The sequence below is a fragment of the Amphiprion ocellaris genome, chromosome 13 (assembly GCF_022539595.1).
Source record: "Amphiprion ocellaris isolate individual 3 ecotype Okinawa chromosome 13, ASM2253959v1, whole genome shotgun sequence".
NCBI lineage: Eukaryota > Metazoa > Chordata > Actinopteri > Pomacentridae > Amphiprion > Amphiprion ocellaris.
Genome location: NC_072778.1, coordinates 33978466 through 34003973, shown reverse-complemented (window position 1 = coordinate 34003973; position 25508 = coordinate 33978466). Strand labels below are relative to the sequence as shown.

General features: G+C 40.8%; 1 protein-coding gene across 1 annotated transcript; it reads right to left on the bottom strand.

Moving 5' to 3' along the window:
* Positions 1-938: 938 nt before the first annotated feature.
* adam19b (ADAM metallopeptidase domain 19b) lies at positions 939-24832 on the bottom strand. Its single transcript, XM_023298158.3, has 23 exons — positions 21478-24832; positions 21133-21248; positions 20962-21032; positions 11981-12059; positions 11663-11739; positions 9808-10009; positions 9614-9679; positions 9235-9306; positions 8957-9123; positions 8666-8750; positions 8282-8421; positions 7975-8152; positions 7812-7901; positions 6690-6885; positions 4468-4576; positions 4165-4381; positions 3887-3964; positions 3295-3403; positions 3079-3208; positions 2897-2999; positions 2512-2811; positions 2334-2431; positions 939-2251 (listed from the first exon to the last, which is right to left on the bottom strand). Exons 1-23 carry the CDS (start codon positions 21617-21619, stop codon positions 2245-2247), a joined length of 2832 nt encoding a protein of 943 aa, XP_023153926.1. The 5' UTR covers positions 21620-24832; the 3' UTR covers positions 939-2244.
* Between the last annotated feature and the right edge of the window lie 676 nt (positions 24833-25508).

Here is a 25508-nt window from a genome sequence, read left to right as displayed (position 1 = left end):
ACCTGAAAGGTTTATCTGATGGTATATTCTACCCAACATCCTGGAACATTTACCTAAAAGGTTGGTTGAATGGTATATTCCCAGAAGAACCCTTGAACATCGGGCTTAATGGTATATTCTACCCAAAATATCGGCGAAAGATGATTTCGCAGACTTACAATCAGATCCTTTCAAAACTCCCCAACAGAACTACTCAGCAGAATGACTCAGGTGAGGTGGCTCATGCTAATGACCACCATTAGCATACGAGGGCTCGGTGAAACTCGCATTTCAACGACCCCCCTTTGTCACTCCCTGGCTCCCAATGACCATCGTTGAGGAGCTAGGACAGGCCTTGGCAATGGTCGTCGGAATGTGAATCACACTGACAACACCTCACAGAGGTTATAAGCTGAGGCAACATCAACCACCACCAGAACTGAAGAAGCCTCTTGGATAAGATAAGATAAGATAAAGTTCTTTATTTCTCCCCACTCCAGGGGAAATTTACATTGTTACAGCAGGATGAGAGGTGAATCGTCTTCAAGGAACCTTCTTAAAGTCCAGTTGGATTGATTTAAACAACTTTGGATCTTTTTGCTGTATTAATTTCTCTGAAATGTTCCCTTCAGTCATGTTCAAAATTGGACAGAAAATACTCAGGTCTGCCATTAACCTTAAGAACTGAGTGTTCAGCTGCTGTCTAAGGTATCCCTCCACTGACAGGTGGCTTTATGAGGAGGAAATCAATGTTTTCCACTTCACCTGTTAATGGGAATCACTTTCATGCTCTGCATGATCGACATATCAGTCTTTGTGTGTGCAGCTGCTGTTAGCTCTACTGTGTACTATAACGTGGAAAATGTACAACTCATTTACTTGCACTAACAAAACCCTTGGATCTACAAAGTGCTCATTGTTAGTATGAATAAGATCATAAGGCATAACAACACAACACAACCAGTTAAAAAGTCTTTTTTATTTTTCACTGTGTTCATTTGAATTCCAGTTTGAGACACGGAGCTGCACAGCCCCTGCGTTTGCATAGGTCTGATAATAAGGTAAAACATGGCAGCTGACACACTGTATTCTCATATTACCAATTCCATATTACAGATCACAGTTCCCAAAGCAGTCAAACAGACCGCAGTATTTAGAAGTAATGCCAAATTGATCACTTTTACATAACTTGCAGTCATTCAACGTGGCCTTCTCAGATAGAACAGTAGCATCATGGAAGTTTGGTGCAGAGGGATCAGTTTTAGTAACATATTTAAAAAAGACATAATGGATTATTTAAATTTTTGGAACAATTTTGGGATGTTGAACTGATACATAAACAAAACTGTGTTTGATTTCTGCTCTTAACATGAAATTATCTAAAATTCTGCCTTAGACAAAGAAAATTTCATCATGATAGAAGTCAAAAAAATGATAGTTGTCACTTTAATCCTCAGCTCCCGCAAGTTAAAAAGGTGATATTCACTAGTTGGTACTTTGTGGTAAGATAATGTGATTTTTAACAGCCACTTTTAATGCCATCAGGCCATTAAATGACAAGTGCAACACTACAACAGTAAAAAAAATAATGAAAATAAAAAATCTAAACTGCAACAATCTTTCACATCTCCTGCTACACATCAGACATGTATCTCTCTTCTTTAAGCGTATACTTACAGCATGCAAGCAGGGTTTTTACCGGTTACCACTAATCCAGTTCCAACTCATTATTATCCCTTTTTTAATCACACATAAGAAGCGTAAGAAACGTCACTATTGGCATCTTTTCTTAATATAAGATATTCCTTTATAGCTGATGCGCTTTACGAGGCACCGTGTTTGGTACATAGGCTGCTCTGTAAACATTCATTTTTCTTTGCTTTGCGAATAAATACTCCTGAAGCAGTGTTTCAACACTGCTGACACACATGGAACATTTTCACATTTTCAACATCTGAGACAATAAGAAAAGAAACAACTTAAATTCACAGCTCAGGCTGTTTCAAGTGAATAAAGCGTGACACATGTAGGGCTAATTTACAAAACACTGACTAAGCCTAAATCTTTGGCTTAAAACATGCTCACTGTGACTGCTGTGTAACTTGCTGTACCCATATAATTTTCCCCACAATGCACATCAGTGTAAATACAGTGTCAAGTATTCATCTTATTCCACAGTGACACGTTTTTGTAGCTGCTGAAAGTGTGAGGCAGTGCATTGTTGGATGTAAGTGGTGGTCCCCAGTGCCTCCCTGAGCTCTTAGTTTAGGCTCTAGAAAGAAGAAAAGGAGAAGTTATTGAGGGGTTTCTGTAGATAGATAACTATCAGGAAAAAAAAACACCAAATATTTTACCTGTTTGGCTTTTTCTGTCCAGCAGATGGAGCCAAAGCTGCTTTTCCTCTCGGCAGGGCATTAGTGGTCACCTGCAGATCTTTTACATGTTGCTGTCCCTACATAAAAACTAAAAGTTAGGCATTTTATTGAGCATGGTTTCTGTCTTTACATAAAAATGTGTCCAAACTGCATTTACCCCTGATGGTCTGTTGACAGGACAGGGCGGTGGAGGTCTGTTTGGGGGTTCTGGGCGGTGTTTGGGTATTGCTGAAGGCTGGTTTTTGGGATCCATGGAAGGTCCTGAAAGAGGTGGAGAAGCCTGTGCAGACTTTAAAGGAGGAGGAGTGTAATCCTGAGGAGAGTATTTTCTCTGAGGAGGAGCAGCAGGCTGGATATGGGCGTATGCTGGTATCGGAGGAGGCTTCACTGCTGGACGTACGATAGCGTGTCTGGGCCGAGCTGGGCAAGATGGGCTCGGGCGTGGAGAAGGTTTACCCTGTGGAGGAGCAAAATATGAAATTTAATGATCTTACGTTATAGTCACGTCATCATCTGTGTAGTTCATGAGTTGGTTTTATTACCAGCTGGTCTGAGTCCTGTTTCTTTAGCAAGAATGTTGGGTTGGTGTGACCGTTGACATTATCGTCTGTGTACAGAGGCTTCCCCTCAATAGGTACTGAACAGCTGAGGATTAAAACAGAGTTAGAAACAGAAGGAAATACCCATCATTTAGATGTATTATTAGCGCTTTATAATGACTTACTCTGGCACCGGTGGTGGAGCAGATGATTTGAGTGGGCGCAGTTTGTGTTTGTAGCAGCACCAAAGTCCAACAGCAGCCAAAACCACAAAAAGAGCCAGAGGGAGAACAAGCAGGACTGGAAGGAGACTGCCTTTGGGAATAAAAACAGACAAAAGTCAGGAAAGAGAGTGATTTTAAAGGGAACCAGTGAAAATGTTGCATAGAAATGAGTCTGACTGTGGCTGATGACAGGTCCGCTATCCAAGCTCCCTCCTGACCCCTTCTGGTCGCACCGAGGAGGAGCCCATCCTGAGTCACAGTGGCAGTTGTGGTTGTTGTTGCACAGCTGGGAAGAGAAGAACATATTGCCATTAAAATTACAAAATGTATTCTTAGGATTCATTACAATACACGCGGGCGTGCTTCATATTCATTCCAAGTAGACGTGAAACCAAGTTTAAGCTATGAAAAGCAACTAAGCAACGAAATAAAGTGTCCTTAGGTCCACTTTTAAAGTTTTTGCTCCTATATTTTATACTTGCATCACAGAGCAAAGCTGTATATCTTTGCATAATATTTACTTTAACTCCTCTTACTGTTCCTACACTTTGCTGATAAAGCTCCTGTAAATGTCAAACTTTAATTTGCACTGTAGTATTTTTAGATTTTTGTGTTGCTATTTTGAATTAGACAAATGATTTAAATAGATCTTGCACCGCTGCTTAGGTTGCCAGCTTTCTATAACTGCAGGCAAGCAGCCAAATCCTTCCCACAAGTCCAGAGAAATCCATCACACCGACATCCCGGCTCTGACAACATCAAAACTTACTCCATGTCCGTGGCACTTGGTGTTGCACTCGTCGGCTCTGAGAAAAGATGCATTGCGGCACTCTCCATTAAAGCAAATCTGTTAATATAAAGAGGGAGAACATTATAGAGGTGGTCAGACCGGCATAACTTATTCAGCATCCAGTGAAAACATCATCAATCATCTTCACAGGAGCAGCAAAATTTACTTCATGTAAATCGGACAGGCTTGCAAATGAGAATAACAAAGCAGAGTAAAGTTAATTCTAAAATCTTTGCCGCTACTGTAGATTCTCTCACCAAGTCTTCACCACACTTTGTCCCCGTCATAACCAGGCCTGGATCCAAGGTGTCACTCTGTGGTTCCTCGTCTCCTTGGCCAAGCTTGTACACATGAGTCCCCAGACACTGGACTTTCCTGCTGCCCACACTGACTGTGGTTTCTATGCGAACAGCGTTGTTCTCGATGGGCTTGGAGGCGGAAGCCGAGCACTGGATCTTGCCACATTTAGCATCCCTGACATAAAGGGAATTATAGATGCACTTAAAATGAGGGAGGAAGAAACAAAAGTGAACCGATCGTGTTGGTGTTTTGACCTTCACCTCTCCTTGCAGCTCCTGTATTTGCCCTGCAGATCTTTGCCACAGTTCCCGTACATGTCTCCGGCTTCGTTCACCTTCTTAAAGCACAGGTCAGGGGCCGGACGACCGTCTGTGGTTCAAGGGAAGAAAATGCATAGAAGCATGTAAATACATCTACACAAACACACAATAGCGCACACACAGAAATGCATGCACAGTGTGTTATGTGACCACCTGATGGAGACCAGATGGCATCCCTTATGGTTCTATGTGGCTCCTGTGGTACTACAAAGACTCTCCAGGAAAGCTCGGTCACACCATGAATATGGACGCTGTCCAATAACAATCCCTAATCCTACGAGCCACTGAGGACTCGTCTTTAACTCCATCCAGCCTCTCTGCTTCAAACACTAGATATTTAACCCCTTAACATTCACCCTGGTTTTTACCAAGAGGCTTGGAGGCATTTTGCTCATTGGACTGTGGAACAATGAGCAGCACACAGTGATTCAACAAGTACGAGCATGACAGAAAAAAGAAAAAGCTACTGTTTTTCTATGCAGACGTTTTTATGACAAAGTGAGGAACTACTGTTTAGATTTGGGTATTTTAAAATAGATTACATGGCTTGGATCATAAATTTCTGGGCTTTACCTTCTGAAACATGAGCTGGAAAGGGCTGAGTGCTTAACTTCTTTCAAAATGAAATGTCACATTGATTGTCAATATTTTACACATTTTAAATAATGAAAATACATTTGGCTTCATTAAAATCAAATGTCCAAACTTTTATTGTCAAACTGTTCCTTTACAAATAAAGACTAAGTACAGAAAATGCAGATATAGGCTCATATTTTCTTTTTGTAAATTCCTTAATTCAGCTTAACTAAAAAGACATATTATGAAAGATGAAACATTTACCAAAATTCACACTTTCATTCATGTGCTAACGTAACTGCACAAGGGTTTTCTAATCATCAATGAGCCTTTCAACACCATTAGCTAACACAATGTAGCATTAGAACACAGGAGTGATGGTTGCTGGAAATGTTCCTCTGTACCTCTATGGAGATATTCCATTAAAAATCAGCTGTTTCCAGCTAGAACAGTCAGTTACCACATTAACAATGTCTAGACTGGATTTATCATTCATTTAATGTTATCTTCATTGGAAAAAAAAGCTTTTCTTTCAAAAATAAGGACATTTCTAAGTGACCCCAAACTTTTGAACGGTAGTGTATATTGTTTTCCAGTATGTGATGGCAGTGCTTTTCTTTCTGTGCAGTGGTGGAAAGTAACTCAGTACATTTAATCAAGTACTTTACTCAAGTACAATTCTGAGATACTTGGACTTCACTTGATTATTTCCCTTTTATGCTACTTTATATTTCCACTTCACTACATTTTAGTGGGAAATATTGTACTTTCTACTCCACACTTTTATCTGACAGCTTTAGTTACTTTTGAGATGAAGATTTTACACAATGGATAATAACACCTAGTTAAAGACTAAAGCAGTGGGTGACCAGGCTCACATTTTCAGTGTGTATAAGCTGTTAACAGCACCACCGAATAGCCTTTTTTTTTGCCTCATACACCTCAAACATGGTTTAATTTCAGTAAATGTTCAAATAATCTAATTTCCCACCAATAAACAAATGTTTGAAAGAAAAACTGAAACTGTAAATGGATTTATGCATTTAAACTATAGTTTTTCTTCTTTTCTGTCCCATTATTCATGTTTTTTATCCTTCAGATTTTTCTGCTGCATCTGTATCTAAAACTGGATAGAAAAATACGTACAAACTCGTTCCACCTGCTGACAAACTGATGCTTCATTATAAATAATCTCATGAGGTTATATATAATAATGTATTAGTCAGAGGTGCCAAACCAGAAATGTTACTTCAATACTTTAACTAGGTTTTGCTGCTAATACTCCTGTATGCTTATTCATTTTTCATGCAGTACTTATATTAGTAATGGAGTATTTTTCCATTGCTTTATTTGCACTTGAGTTTAAGTAAAGGTTATGAATAGTTCTTCCAGCATTAGTGCTCTGAAAAAGTGTATATTAGACTACAGTTTTATTTAGACATACCCGATAAACTGGCAACTCAGTATACTACCTACCTGCCTACACAACATACTTCATGAAATATATGCTATATGTGATTAAAATGGATCTTATTCGTCATTTTGGAACTGAAACTTTACATCTAACGTGCATTCAGTCTACCCACCTCGTCCCCAGAGCGAGCGGCACTGCTGCTCCAGGGTCAGACACATGCCGGTGTAGCAGTACGCCTGCCCACCTGCACACGATGTACCATCAACCAGATAAAAATTAGCAGGACAAGACTCCGCCTTTCCATCACAGTACTCGGGCAGGTCGCACGGCCCCGAGGGAGCACGGCACAGCACACCTGGGCTCTTCAGCTTCACAGAGAGAGAAGAAGGTGAGAGAAAGAGAGAGAATCGTATCCGTGTTTAATCTATTATGTCGTAAGGTTGTGAATTTGCAATCGGTCAGGCCTAAAAGTTACATGTTTACGTCAGGACAACATTGTGCCAAAAAAATTATTACTCCGCCGAGGAACACGGCAGAGTTATGTGACGACTGATGTACGTTTGTCTGTTTGTTTGTCCATCTGTCTCTCTGTCTGTCTGTGCACAACATTACTCAAAAACAGAGTAACAAATTTAGATGAACTTTTCAGGGAAGGTCAGAAATGACACAAGGACCAAGTGATTAGATTTTGGCAGTGATGCGGCTTATAGTCTGGATCCACGGATTTGTTAAAGATTTCTGTATCATTGCGAGGTAGCCGCATGACGTCAATGTAACCATGACAACAAGTGAACACTACGTCAGCTGCCTGCTGATGATCACATGATTGTGATCCTACTACAAATCCACCGCTGCAGACTTATCGGGACTTATTGGTAGGAAATGATACAAGGAACAACTGATTAAACTGTGGGGGTGTTTCTGATTCCCATCAAGTCCCGCCCCCACTACATATTTAGGCCACGTGATTCGGTATCCGTACATAATGTACAAATGCATAACACACGCCTTTGCTCAGCGCAAGGTCATTTTTTATTAAAGATTTCATCCGTTGGAAATGATACAAAGACTGAGCAGCCTCGGCGGAGTACTGCGCTCTCTAAGTGCTTTTTTCTTGTTGCTACTTTAATGATGCTATTGATCCACAAGTGCAATATATCAGTCTGAATTTCAGCCATATTTTAATCAGAACAGAAGTAGGCAAACAATCTATTGGTAAGAACAGGCACAAGGGATTTATGGGAGGTAGGATTTTGTGTGTTGTATATACATGACCATCAACATCAGATTCTACCTTGCAGTTCTGACAGCAGACTCCATGGGCGCACTCAGCTCCGGCTTTCAGGGTGCAGTTGTTGGCGTTGCAGCAGGGACTGGTGCACTCCTGTACAGACAGAGTGATAGACTGTAGAAACCTGGGAAAAACAAGCAAACACTGCACATAGAAAAACACTGACCTCTTCTTCTCCACAGTCACATTCCTCTCCATCCTCCAGGTAGCCGTTACCACAGCGCTGCCCTCCATACATCGCTCTGGTGTTTGGCAAGTTGAAGAGACACTTCCCTCCTCCAGAGCTCAGGTAGCTCTTCAGCTCCTTCATGTTACAAGCATTAAAGACTCGTGGAAATGGATGCCTGGGGCGAGGAAGGGAAGAATCAAAAATACAAGTCAAATCAATTCAAATATCATGTTTCAAATTCATAGTTTATCTCTTATTTTTTTTAACTGTAATTGTCTGTATGCTGGGAGTTAGTTCCTGATACCCAGTAGCAGCAGCCATGATACAGCCTCCGTCTTCAGCTCTCGCCTGGCAGCAGCCTGCACTGTCGTGACTCATACCGAAATTGTGGCCCATCTCATGTGCCATGGTGGCGGCAACACCAACTGCTGACTCTGAGTGATCCTGTTTAACAGAGGAGTGAGCTGACTCTTAGAAGATGACTTTAAGATTAGAAGACATCAATGCAGTTTGGTATCACCTCATGCACACTGATATGGGGCAGGAATACAACATAAAAACGAAATGAAAGAGCCTAATTTGACCATCTGTGCACTAACTGTTAGATTGCAGCAAGTGGATAATTCTAATATCTTAATTTCCATTTTATGTACGTGCAGGAGGACTACTGTTTGTTTATGTCTCTCACCGTGTTCACTCCACCAGACTGGTAGTCGGAGCACATGGCTTTGAGAGGTGCCAGCCCGATTGTGGTGCCCTGGAACGGCCTCCCCCTGGAGACAAGAAACGCCACTTGTAATTAGTTCCAATTGGACAGCAGCCCACTGGGATACAACTGGTGTCGATTATTGTCTCACACAATGAAGATGAAACCAACTGAGCGATCTTGCCCACGGGACAGGGGCGGTTTAAAGGAAACAGGAAGGGGGAGGACTGACAAACGGGAAGACTACTGGGAGATGAAAGAAGAGTGACTGACGTGATAAGCTGAGCGTTGTCGTTGGGGAGAGCGTGGAGCTGTCTGCGTCTCCAAGACAGGAATGCCGCCAGAGTGCCATGTGGGTTATCAGACACGCTGATCATGTCCTGGCTGGTCCAAACCTCCAGACCGATTAACGCCACGCGGATACTCAAAGCCTTGTAGTACTGTTGGCATGGACAGAATCAGGGCGCAGAAAATTCAGCATTCAGGACTAAAAATAGGCATGGTGAAAGACAGTTAAGTTTGTGATTTTGACGTTTCACACCAGATGTTACCTTGTCAACTAAGTTGGCTGCCTCTAGTAATTTCAGTTTGGTCTTCTCGAGATCACTGCCATGCTTCTCAAACTGCAAATAACAGGAATGAGTCAGACAGCCCTACTCACCTACGGTTTCTATCACACCTATCCAAAATGGGGCTTCTTAATAAATAACAATTAACATTTATAATTTAATTTAATTTTAATTTAATTTTAATTAAATAACATTTAATTAAATAACAAACGGGATGGAAATCTTTGCACCCTTCGTCTGCATTTAGAGAAAGCTGCTAGTATGTTCTCTAAATTTAAGTTTGCTAGCAACTGTACAAGGTACAAATATTGTATATGTATAAATAAAACTATATTTAGACTTCACACAACTGCATCCTCACCTCAGCCTTGTCTGCCACTATCAGAAGCTCCACATACTTCATATTCTGACTCAGTTCCCTTTTCTCCTGAAAATGGAAACAAAACAGTTCAATACAAAAAAAAGGAAAACTGCAGACACAAAATTCTCACACTTTGTGCAGAGCTTGCAAAGCCTGTCCAGGAGGATGTTACTGTTTGTCCTGCCTGAACTCACCCTCGTGCTCCGCGGTGACATCATTCCATGGATGAAGTCATTCAGCTCATCCTCATGCTCGTTGTTGCCATGGTGATGGAGGCAGCTACCCCTGGGTAGGTGGAGGCTTTCGGCTCTGAACACAGCATGTCGCTGAGGATCCGCGGAAGCAGGAAGAGGCTCTATCAGGTAGCTGACGCTTGTGTTCAGAGAAATCAGTCCCCTGGGTAAACAAAGGCAGTATTGATGGTTCCATTCAGACAGGATGAAAAAATCAATATGCATCAGTGATCCTGTTGTCTGTCTGTCAGCATTTTACTGCATACTCTTTTTGTAAACACTGTCAATAATAAATCCCTGTTCCTTTAAGTCTTAAAACACCATAATAAACACAATTTTCACAGATTATTTAAGCAATTTTCAATGCAAAACACAGGAAAATCATGTGGTTGCATGTCAGTTTTTTTTTAAATTTGGCTGCTGGGATGTTATGGATGGGAGCAGAGGGACGAGTGTCTCAGGTGATTTACTGCTGTTTATAAATGAGGATCAGCTGGGACAGACACAATCCTCTCAATCCATTCAAGAGCGCAGACGCCTATACACAAACACACGAGCGTACACACAACAGAGGCTCACGCAGCTGCAGAAAACATCTGGAGAAGTCAGGCGCCCACATGTCAGTGTCTCTGTATGCCGTGTTGGCATTCCTCCAGAGAATCTACATTAGTAGGAAGATGTATTCATTCACTCGCCCTCCTCCAGATGCAGAGCAATGACCTCGCGAAAACACACATATGGCCACAATTTCTGTTCCTCCTCTGCTGCCGGTCTCTCCTCTCTCAGTGTCTCCGGCAGGAAGCATCAGCTGCTCTGGAGCGACATCAGGAGAAAACACAGGATCTCCATACTGAGCTGGACTCAATGAACCAACTCTAGAGCCAATGACCTACTAACCTACTGGACTGGATGAGATACTACACACAAGTGTTTCCTGTCACCTTATTTATTCAGCCCCAGTTTGATCACAGGCTGAACAGTTGTGCAGGCTGTTGTTACAAAATACTTTGACTTACAAAATGTGCTTCATGAACTCTCAGAATTTCAGCATACCTTTCAGTCCAATAATATTTTTATTTCTATTAGGAATTACATTTACTGTAGACACGTAAGTAAATGGGCTACATCTCTGCAGTGATCTGACATCATAGGCACCATGTGTGTCAAACAGGATAGAAAAAAATAGAAACCTCACTACACCCACTAGATTTTCTGAAAACAGGAAACGTAGTGACTTATTAGTTATTCATGGAACTTCTCTAAGAAGCTTTTAACATGCATACATGTGTGTTAAAATGACAAGAAAAGTACCAGTGCTCAATGCTGTGAAAATGGCTCAATATTTCGACTAAATGTCTCCTTAATTTTGGCAAGTTAACCAACAACAGCGGACCACTGATTACACAGACAGGTGCTCTATCAGTGAATGACAATAATGAGGAAATTACATAACAAAATTATTTTTTTTGTTGTCACAAAATGTTTGTATGTCATTGGAAAACAAATGAATTGAGGCTGTACTGGGATAATAGTTTCAATTCACTGAATGAGCAGTGCAAATGCATTTGCAATAAGAACAATTCTAAACATTATCTCTGCAAAATCTAATCTATATTAAACCATTTCCTGTTATTGGTGGTGCAAAATGCTATTTCCATTTTCTCTTCTTGCTGAAGAACTCTGAGACCACAGAATAGCTTTTTATTTATACAAGAATTTAGTCTTATGGGAGAATCTTCTCTGAAATCCTCACAAATTTCTTTCTCCACTGGGAGCAATTTGAAATATTAGGCAGCTTTTTAAAGTTTTTCCTTACCTGAGTCCTGAACAAGTGCTGACAGCAACGCTGGAACCTTCCATGCCCAGAACCTTGCCATGGTAGAAACACTGTCCCTGGAAGGCAAATTCATAATTCAACACAGCTCTCTGTGTAGGCAAACAGAGTGATTCAGTGGTAAGAGAGTCTGCCCTTCAATCTTAAGACTGTTTTATGTAAGCTGGAATTGCACATTGTAGGGTTCACTGACGGTGTCTTATCCTCCTACTTTGGACTGAATCAACTGCATCTTCCTTCGATTATCATTCATCACCCTCCTCTGCAGTTTAAAAACATCAAACTGTCTCATAGACTTACAGTTTTGGCACGAGAAGAGGACTTGCGAACTCCGTCAGGCGTGTACCATATTTCCTGATATCCAGTGGCCAACAGCTGCCTGGGAAAAGTCAAGACAAACTCAGGGACAACAGAATACATGACACTCAATCTATGGAAACAAAACAGTGGTGTAAAGGTGAAATGTACACTACCAGTCAAAAGTTTGGAAGTGAAAACCATTTCAGGTGACTACTTCATGAAGCAAATCCAGAGAATCAAGCAAAGGGTGGCTATTTTGAAGAATCTATAATATAAAACATGTTTTGACTTATTTCCCATGTTTTTGTTTACTACATAATTCCAAACGTGTTCATTCAAAGTTTTAATGCTTTCAGTGAGAATAGACAATATAAATAGTCATGAAAATAAAGAAAAAACATTAAATGAGAAGCTGTGTCCAAACTTTTGACTGGTAGTGTTTATATGTATATACTGTCTACAAAACAAGTAAAAGCTGCAGGAAACTGTGGAGACAGAAGAGGACAGATTCTCTCCAGCAGCCTGGAGCTTATAAAACATTCATTCTGACAGAGACACCCTGCAAAGCCAAACTGCTTTAAAGATTTAGACTCAAAGATCCTCTCAGAGATAAGAAAACACACAGCAGAATGTGGAAAAGCATGGTAATAAAACCCATATGGACCTTTTCACTTCCTGGAGTGTATAGCTAAAGTACTAGATGACAACTTTCCTGTGCTGTTAGCTTAAATTATTGGCATGTCCAGAGCACATTTGTTTGACAGGGCTATTAGTTCTGCATGTTTTTTCACTATTGAAATTTCTCAATACATACAAGAGCAGAGAGATTGCATGGGAGAGGCTGATAAATCAGGTCAGCATGCACTTATCTGGAGCAGCCTTAATTTGATTTAGGTAAAACATTCTATAAATCTTATTCTCCATCTGTGTCTATGTATATTTGAGTGAGTGTGTTTGGGCTGCACCAAATGTTCACGCTTGTTTTCCTGTCTTTCTACTTCCAACTTTGCCTCAATCCATTCCTCCTGTTTTCATTCATAAACTTTGCCTGCCTCGCAGCTGGTTTTCTTTCGCTCCGACTCTCTAAATCTCCTCTCATTGCTAACTCAGATCCATCAAAGAGGCTGCAGCTGTCATGAAGTCAAGCTGCAGAGAAACACATGTATCTGCTGATGCTGGCTGAAGCAGTCGATTAGACTTGAACTAACCTGAGATGAAACTAGGACGTTACGGATTTCATTTAATCTATTATGTGTTTTCATTTAGTTTCCATTTTATTATCTTGTGGCTTTCCCTTGGGGTAACAGTAATAATAAACACACTGCTATATCTGCTGCTGCCTATCCCAGCTGAGGCTGGGCAAAAGGCCAGTTCACACTCACACTTAGAATCATCAGTTAACCTGCCATGCATGTCTTTGGCTTGTGGGAAGAAGCTAAAGCACTCTGAGAAAACCAATGCAGACACAGGGAGAACATGCAAATTCCACACAGAAAGCTGACCATTGGTTTCTCGCTCAGTGTGTCACTATAGGAACCAGTCACCAATCACAGAGGTTCCACTGTCCAGAAACAAACCAATCACCTGAAGTAACAATGGGCCTCCTGCGTGGTGAGATACCTCACTCACTTTTCAGGAAACCGGGGTTTCCTCAGTAATCAAATGGTTTGAAGCCAGATTGCTGTGAGACGACAGTGCTAACCTCTGCCCCACCGTTCCCCTCACATATAAAACTAACATGTCAATTTTTTTGAAATACGTTTATTTGATTTCTCGCTGCAAGTTGTGCAAGAAGGTCTGTAACATTCTCTCATCCAAAAGATGACTATCTAGCATTAAACTTCTCCGTCCAAAGGTATCAAAATCCTCCAATGAGCACCTCAGCAGCTCCACTTTAAATACTTTATAGTTTGTTCATGAATAAAAAAACAGAAATGTAAAACTGCTAAATCTATCAATGGGGTTACTGCAAAACTATGTTAAATCTGGTCAGTCTGTCTAACTTGAAAAGATACTTTCAGCGGTGAAATGGAGGAAGGCCTAGCACCCAAACGCTGCACTAATAAATGCATTTTTGCAAGTGTGTGGGGGTCTATTTGAACCTGATGGCTGCACTCATCCCCAAGAGCTCCTTTGGGCTTATATCTCGTCAAAGTGACTTGGCAATTTCTTGTGCATGTTACCCAAATGGCATATAGTGGCTTAATTAATGAGCTTTAGAGGTGCAGGTAGGCAGACTAGATTTTCCAGCCTTCATGCTAAGCTAACCAACTGCCTCCTATAGCTTCACGTTCTCATACAGTCATCAGAGCAGCATCTCCATCTAACTATCTTTAAGAAGGCCAAATTTTCCAAAATGTCAAACTGTTTCTTTCAAGGATGATGAAGACAAGTGAAGGGAAGATGGGAATTTTTCTTGTCTCTCCCATCAGATGCCCTGAGGGAGACAAGCCACTTGAAACAATGACAGCCTGTTGATGCAATCTGCAAGAAAGCAAGTCAAAGACAGAAAACGTCTGCTTCGTCCTTTAAACTGACTTTGACTCACTGGGAGGAAGGGCTGTGCAGTCTCATACAACAAGTCTTAGAAAGGGCTTAAAATGATCAGTTGGTGGGAATGTATCCGGCTGATGTCACCCTAAACAGGGTAACCCCCGCCATGTTCGGATTTGATCTTCTAACCTCATTTATATCTGGCCTTGCTCTACCGTTTTCCAGCTTCTCTAGCTTATTAAATATTCCCATCACGCCCTCTTCTCGTCTCTGTCACCCTATCTGTCGCTCTAACAGGGCAGAATTAATGGCAGAATAGCTGGTGATTGACTGAACTTTTAGCCTGCTGCTTTTCCACAGTCATTATACACGAAGGGCAATCACTTCTTCCATGAGAGAAACACATAATGACTCCTCGGTTCTCCCTTATCCTCATGTGCCAGTCAGCAGCTCTATTTCTGAGCTAAACTGTGCTGACTTACTAGTCCTTGGGGATCACAGAGTGTGTACACTAGTAGATGTATGGCTGTATAACCTGCCACTGTGTGACATGTAGACACAACATGCCATTAACAAAGCCATAAAATCACCACTTAAAGGATAACCATGTCATTATGAATTCGAATGAAAAGTCGACATCCTTGTGCAGCTACCGTCGGGCCCACTGAAGGTTGAGTGTGGTTAAACATTATTTATGTAATTATTACGCCTACTTACACATATAGCTATTTGATTTACTGCAGTGGAAATAACTTCTGTAACAACAGTTGTAGTTGCACACTGAATGAAAGGTGAACGAAGTGCAGAGAAACAACCACAAAAACCACAAAAAAACAACTTCTAGGTGTGATCCAACTGATGAGTTTCATTTTGACTAATCAGTGTTTCCAGAAGTTGGTATAGAGGTGCACAGTAACGAAAGAAATGCAAATAGTTCAAGTTAATGGATCATGAGCTCTGTGGTGAAAGGTTAGGAAATCTGTAATGTAAAGATTATTGTGATATTAGTCAGTCTTTTTGCTCTTTGTAGGCATTTTTTTTAATCAACAGGAATCTTCTGTTGCAAAGTTAAGCCTTTGGATTGCACCAAATACACAACTGGGTTTTAATTTAAATTGACAAATAAAGTTATGTTTGTTTGTGAATTCATCATGACGAGTACAGGAACCAGTTGCAGCTGTATATAAGTATCCATATGCATGCACTCAAAAATGTCTCAAAATCTGTCATGCATGCATTAAAGCAGTACAATATAGAACAAGCAAATGTTTAAAATGTCTGCTTGACAAATGGCAAATATAAAAAAAAAAACTGCTGCTTAATTTCCTTTTGTTGTGGATTAATTGTTTGATCAACCAGTAATTTCAGCTTCACATAAAAAATGATTGAAGATACTGATGCCTGTGATGAATGAAAGTGGAAAAAATCCCGTGCTTGGATATAAAAATTACCAAAATGCTTGTTTCTGCACTTATTTCTGATCCCAAACTCAGTCTTAACTTGGCCAGCAACAGGAGACGTAAACTTAACGTCACTGCCAAGTCTTGGGGTCAACGAGTGTGAAACTCTGCAGCAACACTTCTGGAATACCACAAAGCTTTATGCCTAATTGTAATTCTGGTAAATACTGTGAAAGCTTTCAAATCACGACTGTAAAAACGCTCTATGTGATGGCGGGAGCGCTCAACAACGCTTGGACATCGTCCAGCGTCCAGACAGACGCTGTGATTGAGGAGCTGAATCAGGACTGTCTGCCAGTGAGGCCGAGACAAAGGCTTGGTTCATCCTCAGGAGGAGAAAGAAAGAAAGAAAAAAGAAAGGGTGGGGGAGTAATGCTAATGTACTTTGGAGATAGTGAAGAGGGGGGAGAGAATGGGATGTGGGGTAATGCATTGGGGTCAGTGGGTCGCATTCTCTCATAGTATCGGATGACATCACCACACAGGGTTGGAGGGAGACGGCTGATGCAAAGTCAAAGCGCCGCTCAGCAACAGATGATGAAGAGGCTTTTATTGCGAAGGGAGGCTAGCGAGGCGCACACGGAGGCTAACACAGAGGCCTACATCGCAACATCTAAGCAGACAGGACCGCACCACTGTGAGACTAAACATAGACACAAGGGAAGCAAGGACAAAGTGAACGCATCCCCTGCTCTCTGCTCCCTGGACCTGCAATCCATCAGATCTGTGCTTTAAGTCGTATTTGTGTTCTTTTGGGGGCTGCAGTGTGCAAAAGTGTATCAGTGCATGTCATCTGTCTGCGTGTGGCCACAGTCTCCCAAAACCCTGACCGCAGAGAGCGCGTGGGAGATGTATATTTGTCCTGGAGCCCTGGGGAATATCAGACGAGGTGAGGGGAAGGAAAGAAATGAGAAAGAACCGAGGTGCTCGTTTTTAAGCCGGACAGTGGAAGAGATATGGGGTGAGGAGAGGAGACAAGAGGAGAAGGAAAGGAGAGGAGAAACAATACTGTGGACATTTCCCGAGGGAGTGCTTAATTCTGGTTCATGCACTTAAGGGTGTGCAGGAAGGCCATTAAACAGGAGAGCAGGGAAAGTCATGCAGAGGAGGAAGCGAGAACATCCACACCATTCAGATTTGAACCACATGGATATAACTCACACCCAAACTGACCCCTACTGTCTCTACTTTCCTCTTTGCATGACTCTTCTCACCTCAACCCTTCTCCTGCGCTCCATCGTTCACTTTCTTACACAGCTTCCTCCCCCTCTCACTCTGTTTTTACATCCCTTTTCCTGCTCTCTGAGTCAGCACACTCTCTGGCCCTTGCTTGGCTCTTAACTGAATCAATCCTCTGCGGGTGCAGCGCTCATTAAGATAAAAGCTCAGGCAGACACACATACACACCCATACCGATGAAGTCCAAGCCAAAGGAAAAAAAAAGATCTATGCACACACACCTTGACAAACACGACCAGGGAGGACAGAAATGGATTGAGTCTGGACTGCAGCCACTGGGAGTACTCATGTCCGCAAACATTCACAGTCTTTACGTGTTTTGATTAACTGATGCATTATAGTGAAGAGCCGATGAAGTGGACCGCGATTAAAAGGAGGACAGCTGATGAAAAATAGATGTAAAATGTTGCAAGGGGTAAAAACAAAGTAGACATCAGGATCACCTCACAGCTACTTAGGTTTCTCCCCGGTCTGCCGACTGTCTGAGTAGCACAGCTGTAGGTGCAACGAGGACAGAGGGGTGGACGCTGGCAGCATTTTCTCTGGCTTATCTCCAAAATTTCAACATTAATCTTCTCTGACAAACTGCTGTCTTCCTCAGCTTTCAGCCTGTAGTCTCACGCAGTCAGCTGCGTCTCCACATTAGGTCAACAATCACAACATAGGAACCCAGTAAGGGAGTCTCTGCTTAGGAACAAATATGGGGGCTGAAGCTTATGGCCCGTTCTAAGAAAGCAAAACTAATATTATGGTGTTGTAGTGGTACAGCTTGTTCAATTAAACTTGCAATTGCTTTATTTTGGTGATTTTCTGACATATCTTCACCAGTTGTCTACACAATCCAAAGGCATGAAGCAACATTATCATTCATTCTGTGTTTTACATCTGATGGAGACTTTAAATAAAAGATGTAGTCACTGTAACGTCATCCACTGGTTTATGAATGATCATTTTTAAGCTTCAAGTATGGACTATCAAAAACAATTCAAGAATTTCTACATTTTTTTCTTCAAATTTTGCCCTTTCCAATAACATTTTCTAATGTAATACTTTAAAATGTGTTTAAAAATTAACCAAATCAGTAAAGATAAAAAGCTGAAACTCACTATAAAACTGATTTTTACATCAATCATGAGTGAATGATGGCATACTAGCAAGTATTAAAGGGAAAACCCCAGGTGAATGAAACACAGAAACAACTAGAAAAACAGTCAGAGAGCACAGTACTCCATCAAGGCTGTTCTTCTGCCATATAGCATTGTCAGAAATGCAGCATTTGTTGTAGAATTGCAGCGTTTGTTTATTAGTTATTGATGATCAGAAATCATCTAAACATAGAATGTGGACATTCAATATAGATGTACCCACAAACAAAATGATGATGCATTGAGAACAGTGTTATGCATGTGTTCGTTATGTAGAGATACAGAATGGTGGGGTCTAAATATGTAGCAGGTGGTGGGAATTGAAGGGACTCAGAAACACCCCCACAATGTAATCAACAGTTTCTTGTATCATTTCCCATGAGTAAGTCATGATAAGTCCGCAGTGGTCGATTTGTAGTAGGATCACAATCGTGATGGTCAGCAGGCAGCTGACATAGTGTTCACTTGTTGTCATAGTGACAGTGACGCCATGCTGCTTTCTCACAATGATACAGAAAATTTTAACAAATCCATGGATCCATACTATAAGCCGCATCACTGCCAAAATCTAATCAGGTGGTCCTTGTGTCATTTCTGATCTTTGCTAAAAATTTCATCCGAATCTGTTAACCTGTTTTTGAGTAGTGTTGCTAACAGACAGACAGACAGACAGACAGACAGACAGACAGACAGACAGACAGACAGACAGACACATGCCGATCGTCACATATCTCTGGCGCGTTCCTTGGCAGAGTAATAAGTAATATTTATACAAGTTTCCAGATCAATATACTGTAGCTCTCAGACACAGTACATTAAAGAATCCATACCAATGATATGTCTTTAATAGAAAACATCCATTTTTACCCCAAAATGTTTGTATTATTATCAAAATTCACTACTTTTGAGAATAATGCAAACACTACCACTACCAACTACTACTACTAACAGTAGTTCACTACTGTTTCATTTTCTATGGGTCACCTTTTCTAAACAGTAACTTTTCCACACCACTGTACTCTTATTTAAATGTAGCAATAGTGACTGGCACCACTGAAGAAATGCTCACACCTTTCCTGTTCCAAAGAAATGAGAAGTTGCACAAAAATGATTTCAAAATATATTTTTCATGCTCACTAGCAAAGAGAATCGAACTTTTCTGCAGCAATAGATTTCCTCTTACAACAGTTTGTCATTATTTCTTGCTTCAGTTACACTCTCAACTCATGCTGAAGAAGTGTAAAAGTTTTAACAGATCCATCTCAGACCACACAAATCAACTTTCTGTCATCCCTTTCTCTATTTTCTCTCCCACCACACATGCACAGACAGTTTGTGATAGATGAAAATTCCTCACCCAGGAGGAAATCTAACAGCATGACCACCTGCTGGTCAGGGCAGAGCAGGGGGGCAAATCCCTCAGGGGACAGTCAGTCAGACACACTGGAGTCACGGTTTGTTAGTGTGTATGTGCCTGTGAATGAATGACAGAGGCTTGGTACGCTGGAGGGTAAAAATGGACTTCATTTCTAATGTTCATGAAAGCTTCCCAGTCCACTTGTGCGTTGGCTCCACTCCAAAAGTGATAAACCACAGCTCTGTTGTCATCACCGATATCTCAGGAGCTGCAGTGCTCCCCCCGCAACCCCTCCACACTGTCTAATAAATGAGTGAGATACTTCTCTCCCTATCACCATCCCATTGTTACTGGACAGGAACCGCTCCATCAGATTACAGGATGTTAGGTGCACAAGCACAATCTCTCTTCCTGTTTGCCCAAGGCACACGGATCGGGTGTCAGGCCTCTGTTGTCCGAAACCAGCGCCCTCTTTCCTCCCTTCATCCCCCTCTCGGCACCCATGGGGGCACTGACCTTCTAAATGCGTCTGTGACGGCTAACATCTGGTCAGATAAACAGGGCTGTAGCCGGGACGTCATGTGGAAGGATGACCAGATTAATCACAAGGAAAAAATGGGAGCACATCACTCCTGGTTTAGGCTCTTTGTGTTTTCAGATATACTTTAAGATTGTACCAAGTAAGGCCCCTCATGGCTTCTGTCTTTGCTATATTTCTGATCTTTTAGCACTATATCCACCGTGTTGACATCTTTGTGCAGAGGTCTTTTGTCTACAGGGGTCTTAGCATTTGCAGTCAGGGCCCAAAGGCTTGGAAGCGATCTGCCTGAAGAAATCAAGTTGGCTGAGTCAGTGGCCTCTTTTAATTCGTGTCTTAAACATATTTTTATCAGTGAACCTGTTCTGAGTTTTCATTTTCTTTGAACTGCCCTTTATTTCTTGCAATAATATTTTTATTGTTTGAACTTTTTGTACATGAGGTAGGTTGTGTTTTAAATTCTGATGATTCTAAGACTTGTCTGTTTTATTTTGCTGCCTTGTGAAGCAACTTGGATTTCGAAAAGAGCTCTGTTCATAAAAATTATTATTATTAAAAGGATACATGTGGCAGTGTTTATCTTCTGTGATTTAATCAGATGGAAGTTCAGCTTTTTCACGATTCGTCTCTTTTTGCTACACGTTCCTATGAAAAACCACCTCTCTAAAATGGAAAAACTGCCAGAAAAGTTACTACTTCATTTCTTTGCACGAATAATAAAGGAGGTGTGATGCATTGAAGTTACTTACTCATTTTTCTCCAGCTGTAGTCTGAGCTCCTGGCCCTCAGCTGAGATTAGAACCTGTTCTTCTGCTGGGTGCTGGAGCAAAGAGAGACAACACCACACATCACCAATCACACATAAGCTGATTCATGTTTTTCAGTATTTTTTTTTAATAAAATGAATGACAAAGACTCACCTCTTTGTTGGCAGACCTCTTGTGTCTGAGGGGATGCAGCCAAATGGGATAAGTAATCTCGTAACTCTGGACGTGCTGCAGGATGCTCCTCTGTGAATCCTGTGTGTTCTCTCCAGCTGCAAAACAAAGGAAATGAAGAAAAACGTGGCAAAAACACAACATAACGCACCTTTTGTGGGTTATTTTTGGTTGCATCCGTTACAGTAGAGATATAAATACTTATGCATGCCCAACAAAGACGTGGTGCAACATTGCATTTCAACAGAAGAATGCATCCAAATGCGTGTCAGCATCGATCGGTCGAATAATAATAATAAAACATCATTTAGTGATCGACACACTCACCATTGTAAACAGCGCCTTCAGATGCAGCAGCAGCCTCGACACAGTGCAGGAAAAGTACGAAACACAGCGAGAACCGCACAGCATCGAGCAGCAGAAGAAGACGAGGAGGCGCAGGAGGAGGAGGACGCGCTCCAGGACGCATTCTAACAGCAAACGGCTCCGATTCAAGTGGCTGAACTGACACATAAATGTGCAAGAACGGAGCAGCCCGGGTTGGTTCACATCGGATGGATCTGCCGGTGACACATCGCGATGCGCCGTTAGACTGAACGGGATGCTGGCAGACCGCGGGACGCACATCCCCGCTTCGTTACCAACCCCTCCCCTCAGAGGGACACCGAGCTGAGGCAACGCAAGCCAGGATGTGATGAAAAGATGTACCAGAGAGCAACAAGACACCCGAGTCTTGATTGCAGAACGTTGGAAATGCAAGCTGCAGACGGAACATCGTGCAATCAGTATTTTCAATCCGAATCAGAAGCCTCTTTATGATGATCCTTCAATGATTGTTTCAGTCTTGAAGGATTATTGAAGGTACGATGCATTCCCCAGAAGTCTATTTTACTACTGTACTATAAAGTTAGAAACATAATAGAAAGAATGGCCGCATTTCCAGCAATAGAAGATATCCTGGCTTCTAGGTGTCTGAAAAAAGAGCTAAATCCTGCATTTCTCATATTATAAATGATCAATATCCCCTTTTCCTGGTAAGGAGACACTCTTTACCTTAACTGACCACATTTTTCAAAGTCCACATGAACAGCTTGCAATGAGCCCTTTAACTAGTCTTGAAGGCCAACTACAACATCCTGAGGGTTATTTTCTCAACCTTAAAGACCCTTGTCAGTTCAAATTATTATTATTTTTGCCTTGTTAACATGTCCATCTGGTGTTTTATAAGTTAGATTACACATGTTGAGTAAAAATAATAAGTAGCCAACGCTATCGCTGAGCATTTTCATCTTGAAACTACAGTGGACCAATGGATATCTCAAAAGCACAGATTCAGACTTCAAGGGTTTCATATGTCACCAGTCTAAGGAACTAATTTTGTGCACAAAGAGACTTTCTGCATCCTTTTTTTGGAGTTAACACAATACTATAACTTGCCATTGTGTAGGGTATGGAGAAGGTTTATGGTGTTTGAGCAGAATCATAGGTGTGCTAGGGTGACTGGAGACTTCATATTGTAAAGGAGGAAAAAGACATCCAAGTCATGATTTCAAGTCATTAAGAGATTATTTTCAAGGATAAACATCTGAATATGTAACTTTGATACACAGAGGTGAGTTTTAAGGGGTTGAATCAATGACCACAGAGGAACTTTAAAGCTTCCTCAGAGCCACTGAAGATGTTAAATAACTCGTTTTTGCAGGCTTGCTTGTACTCTGCACAAATATTCAACCCTTAAATAGGAGCAAAATGCCAAAAATGTAAATTGACTGTGATGCTGAATTCACACAATGTTGGCAATAAAAGAAAAAGCTCCCCTTGTTCCATGTGGAGAGTTTTCATGGATTTTTCCAAGCTGCTAGTGTTGCAATCATTGCAATAAAACTGACTCAAACAGTGACTATTCTATGTTAGGTATTTGTATCGGTTAATTACTGAATGACAACAGATCCTAACAGTGTACGTATCTTATTTTAAATGAGTTGGATTACATGTATGAATGTTGTTTTTTATCTAGTTGTAAATGCAAACAATGGTGGCTTTGCAGTTACGTTGGCAACACTTCAGTGGTTCTTTTCAGCTGTGGGAGATCTTGTTGCTGTCAAACTTTCACACTATCTTCAAGGCTGACAAGAGTTAAAAGTTAACCGGCGTCCTGAATGACATGTGAACGCAGCTTATGTCTCAACAGCTACGCCACCTCATCTGAACTGAGGACAGGAAATTGTTTAAAAGACCTACTTAGGAAGAATTTTAAACTTGTGTGGCGTCTTTCTTACTTTATTCCCATCCAGTAGCCCAGTGGGCATTTGTATATTCTCAGCATGTAAATATACGCTGTCTTTAAATAACTGCACCACTTGCCTGAACACGTTCTGGTTTCTAGGATGTCCTCACTTCTATGAAGCCACATGCCACTGGATGTGTTGAATTTATCAGTGACTCTAGTGAGTGGATTGAAATGGACAGCTTTTTTATGTTATCAAGAAAATAGCAACTTCTCTATGCATAATTATTCATTAACTCAATATAGAGAATGGATAGAGTCTAATCCACTCTGATTCCAACTGAGTGAATAGAAAGTTGACTTGTGGTTACATAAAGTACAGTACAGTAGCTACATACTTTAAATAAGGTCACAGAACCAAAAATACAGCCCTAACTACCGACAGTAACCGAGCCCACTGCAGTAACAGAATACAGTGGGCTTCTACCACTTCAAGCATCCAGCAGCCATTCATACTGAGCCGGTCATTTATAAGTGTGATGATAAATATGCCCCAGAGCACATGTCAGGAGGATAGAGTGTATGCCGGGTGTGCGAGGTATTCTTAGCACTGATGACAGTGCTGGCCGATGGATCCATTCACATCTCTAAACGCCGCCTTGGCTGCAAGACAAGGCCTCTCACTCCAGTCAAGGTATTGGTTTCTGCTTTACTCTGCTTATTTTTACCTCAGATAAACCAGTTTCCCTACTACAGGCTGTAAGTGATATTGATCACTCTGCAAAACGGCTTCCCGAAACATTAAAATTCAAACATTAGGAACTCTGAAAAAGAGGATAGCTGAAGTTTAAAATAGGTAATTGTTGTTGAAAACCTCTCAGTAAAGAAAGCAGTGGGCCAAGAGAAAAGATGTTAAACATGCTGAATGATCAAGTGTTGGTAGTATTCTAAATACCAGACATGATATCAAATGGGGATGTATTTTTGGAAGAGCAACCTTAGGAGAGCTAATCACACTGGACTGGACTGGAGCACTGCAAAAACTCCAAATCTTACCAAGTCTATTTGTCTTATTTTTAGTCAAAATGTCTCATCCCACTTGAATTAAGATAAATTCACTTAACAAGAGACATTTCAGCAGATGGAGGGACTTGTTTTAAGACAATGGATCTTAAATATCTTAAGGCAAACAATCTTGAAATTATCTTGTTTTGAGTTGAATTTTACAAGAAAACTCAAAATAAGTTTAATCCTCGTGTCGTCCTGTGGGTCAAACTTGACCCGTTTTAAAGTTTGAAAATGTGGAAGAAAAAATATATTTTCACAGTGAAACTTCTGATGTCCAAATTTTAAACATTTTTGGGAAATCTTTGAACATTTTTCGGTGGAAAAAAAATGTTAAAAATGTTTCTTAACAACATTCACAAAAAATTTTACCAAAATCCAGCAAATTTGGCTGGATTTTGGTTGATTTTTTTGGTGAATGTCCTTAAAGAAAATATTATAAGTTTTACTAATATATATGGAATCACTTTAGATATTTTTAGGATTTTTTTTGAAGATTTTTACTCATTTTTTGAAAATATTCACAAGAATTTTCTTGCCAAATTTGGGGGATTTTTTAAAAAATAAAACTTTAAAGGGAAACTTTTAAGGAATTATTGGAATTTTCTTCCTGAATGTTTTGCAAATTTTCAGAAATTTAGGAAATTTTTTTGCTGATTTTTTTGGATTTTTTTCAGACAAGGAAACAATATTTTTTGCTGCCCGTAAATGAGGACAACGGGAGGGTTAATACACCTCAAATTAGGAGGTTACATGAAAGCAAAAATCTATTTTTGAGTAAAAAACTACTATTTTTTTTTAGCCTATCTGGATTATTTTAAGACACCTAAGCTTGACAATCCTGGTAAAATAGAGCTTAAAATAAGTTTTTGCAGCTAATTTTAAGATCTCAATATTCTAAATAGCACATGTTATTTCAAGAAATCTGACCAAGCCATTTTTCACTTGTTCTATTGGCAGATTTTTTTCACTTATTTCAAGGTAAAAGTTCCTCGAAATAAGTTTTTTTCTTGTTTTGAGAGGGGCATTTTTTCAAGTGAGTAGAGTGAGCAGATTCCTGGGTCAG

What these genes read in the sequence shown, in the direction of transcription:
- adam19b (XM_023298158.3), bottom strand. Translation starts at nt 21,619, where the DNA reads ATGCGTCCTGGAGCGCGTCCTCCTCCTCCTGCGCCTCCTCGTCTTCTT. An exon ending in AGCACTTGTTCAGGACTCAG is followed by an intron (nt 10,010 to 11,662) that starts GTAAGGAAAAAC and finishes TTGTTTACCCAG; the next exon opens with GGGACTGATTTCTCTGAACA. An exon ending in CCGCTCGCTCTGGGGACGAG is followed by an intron (nt 4,577 to 6,689) that starts GTGGGTAGACTG and finishes CTTGAACCACAG; the next exon opens with ACGGTCGTCCGGCCCCTGAC.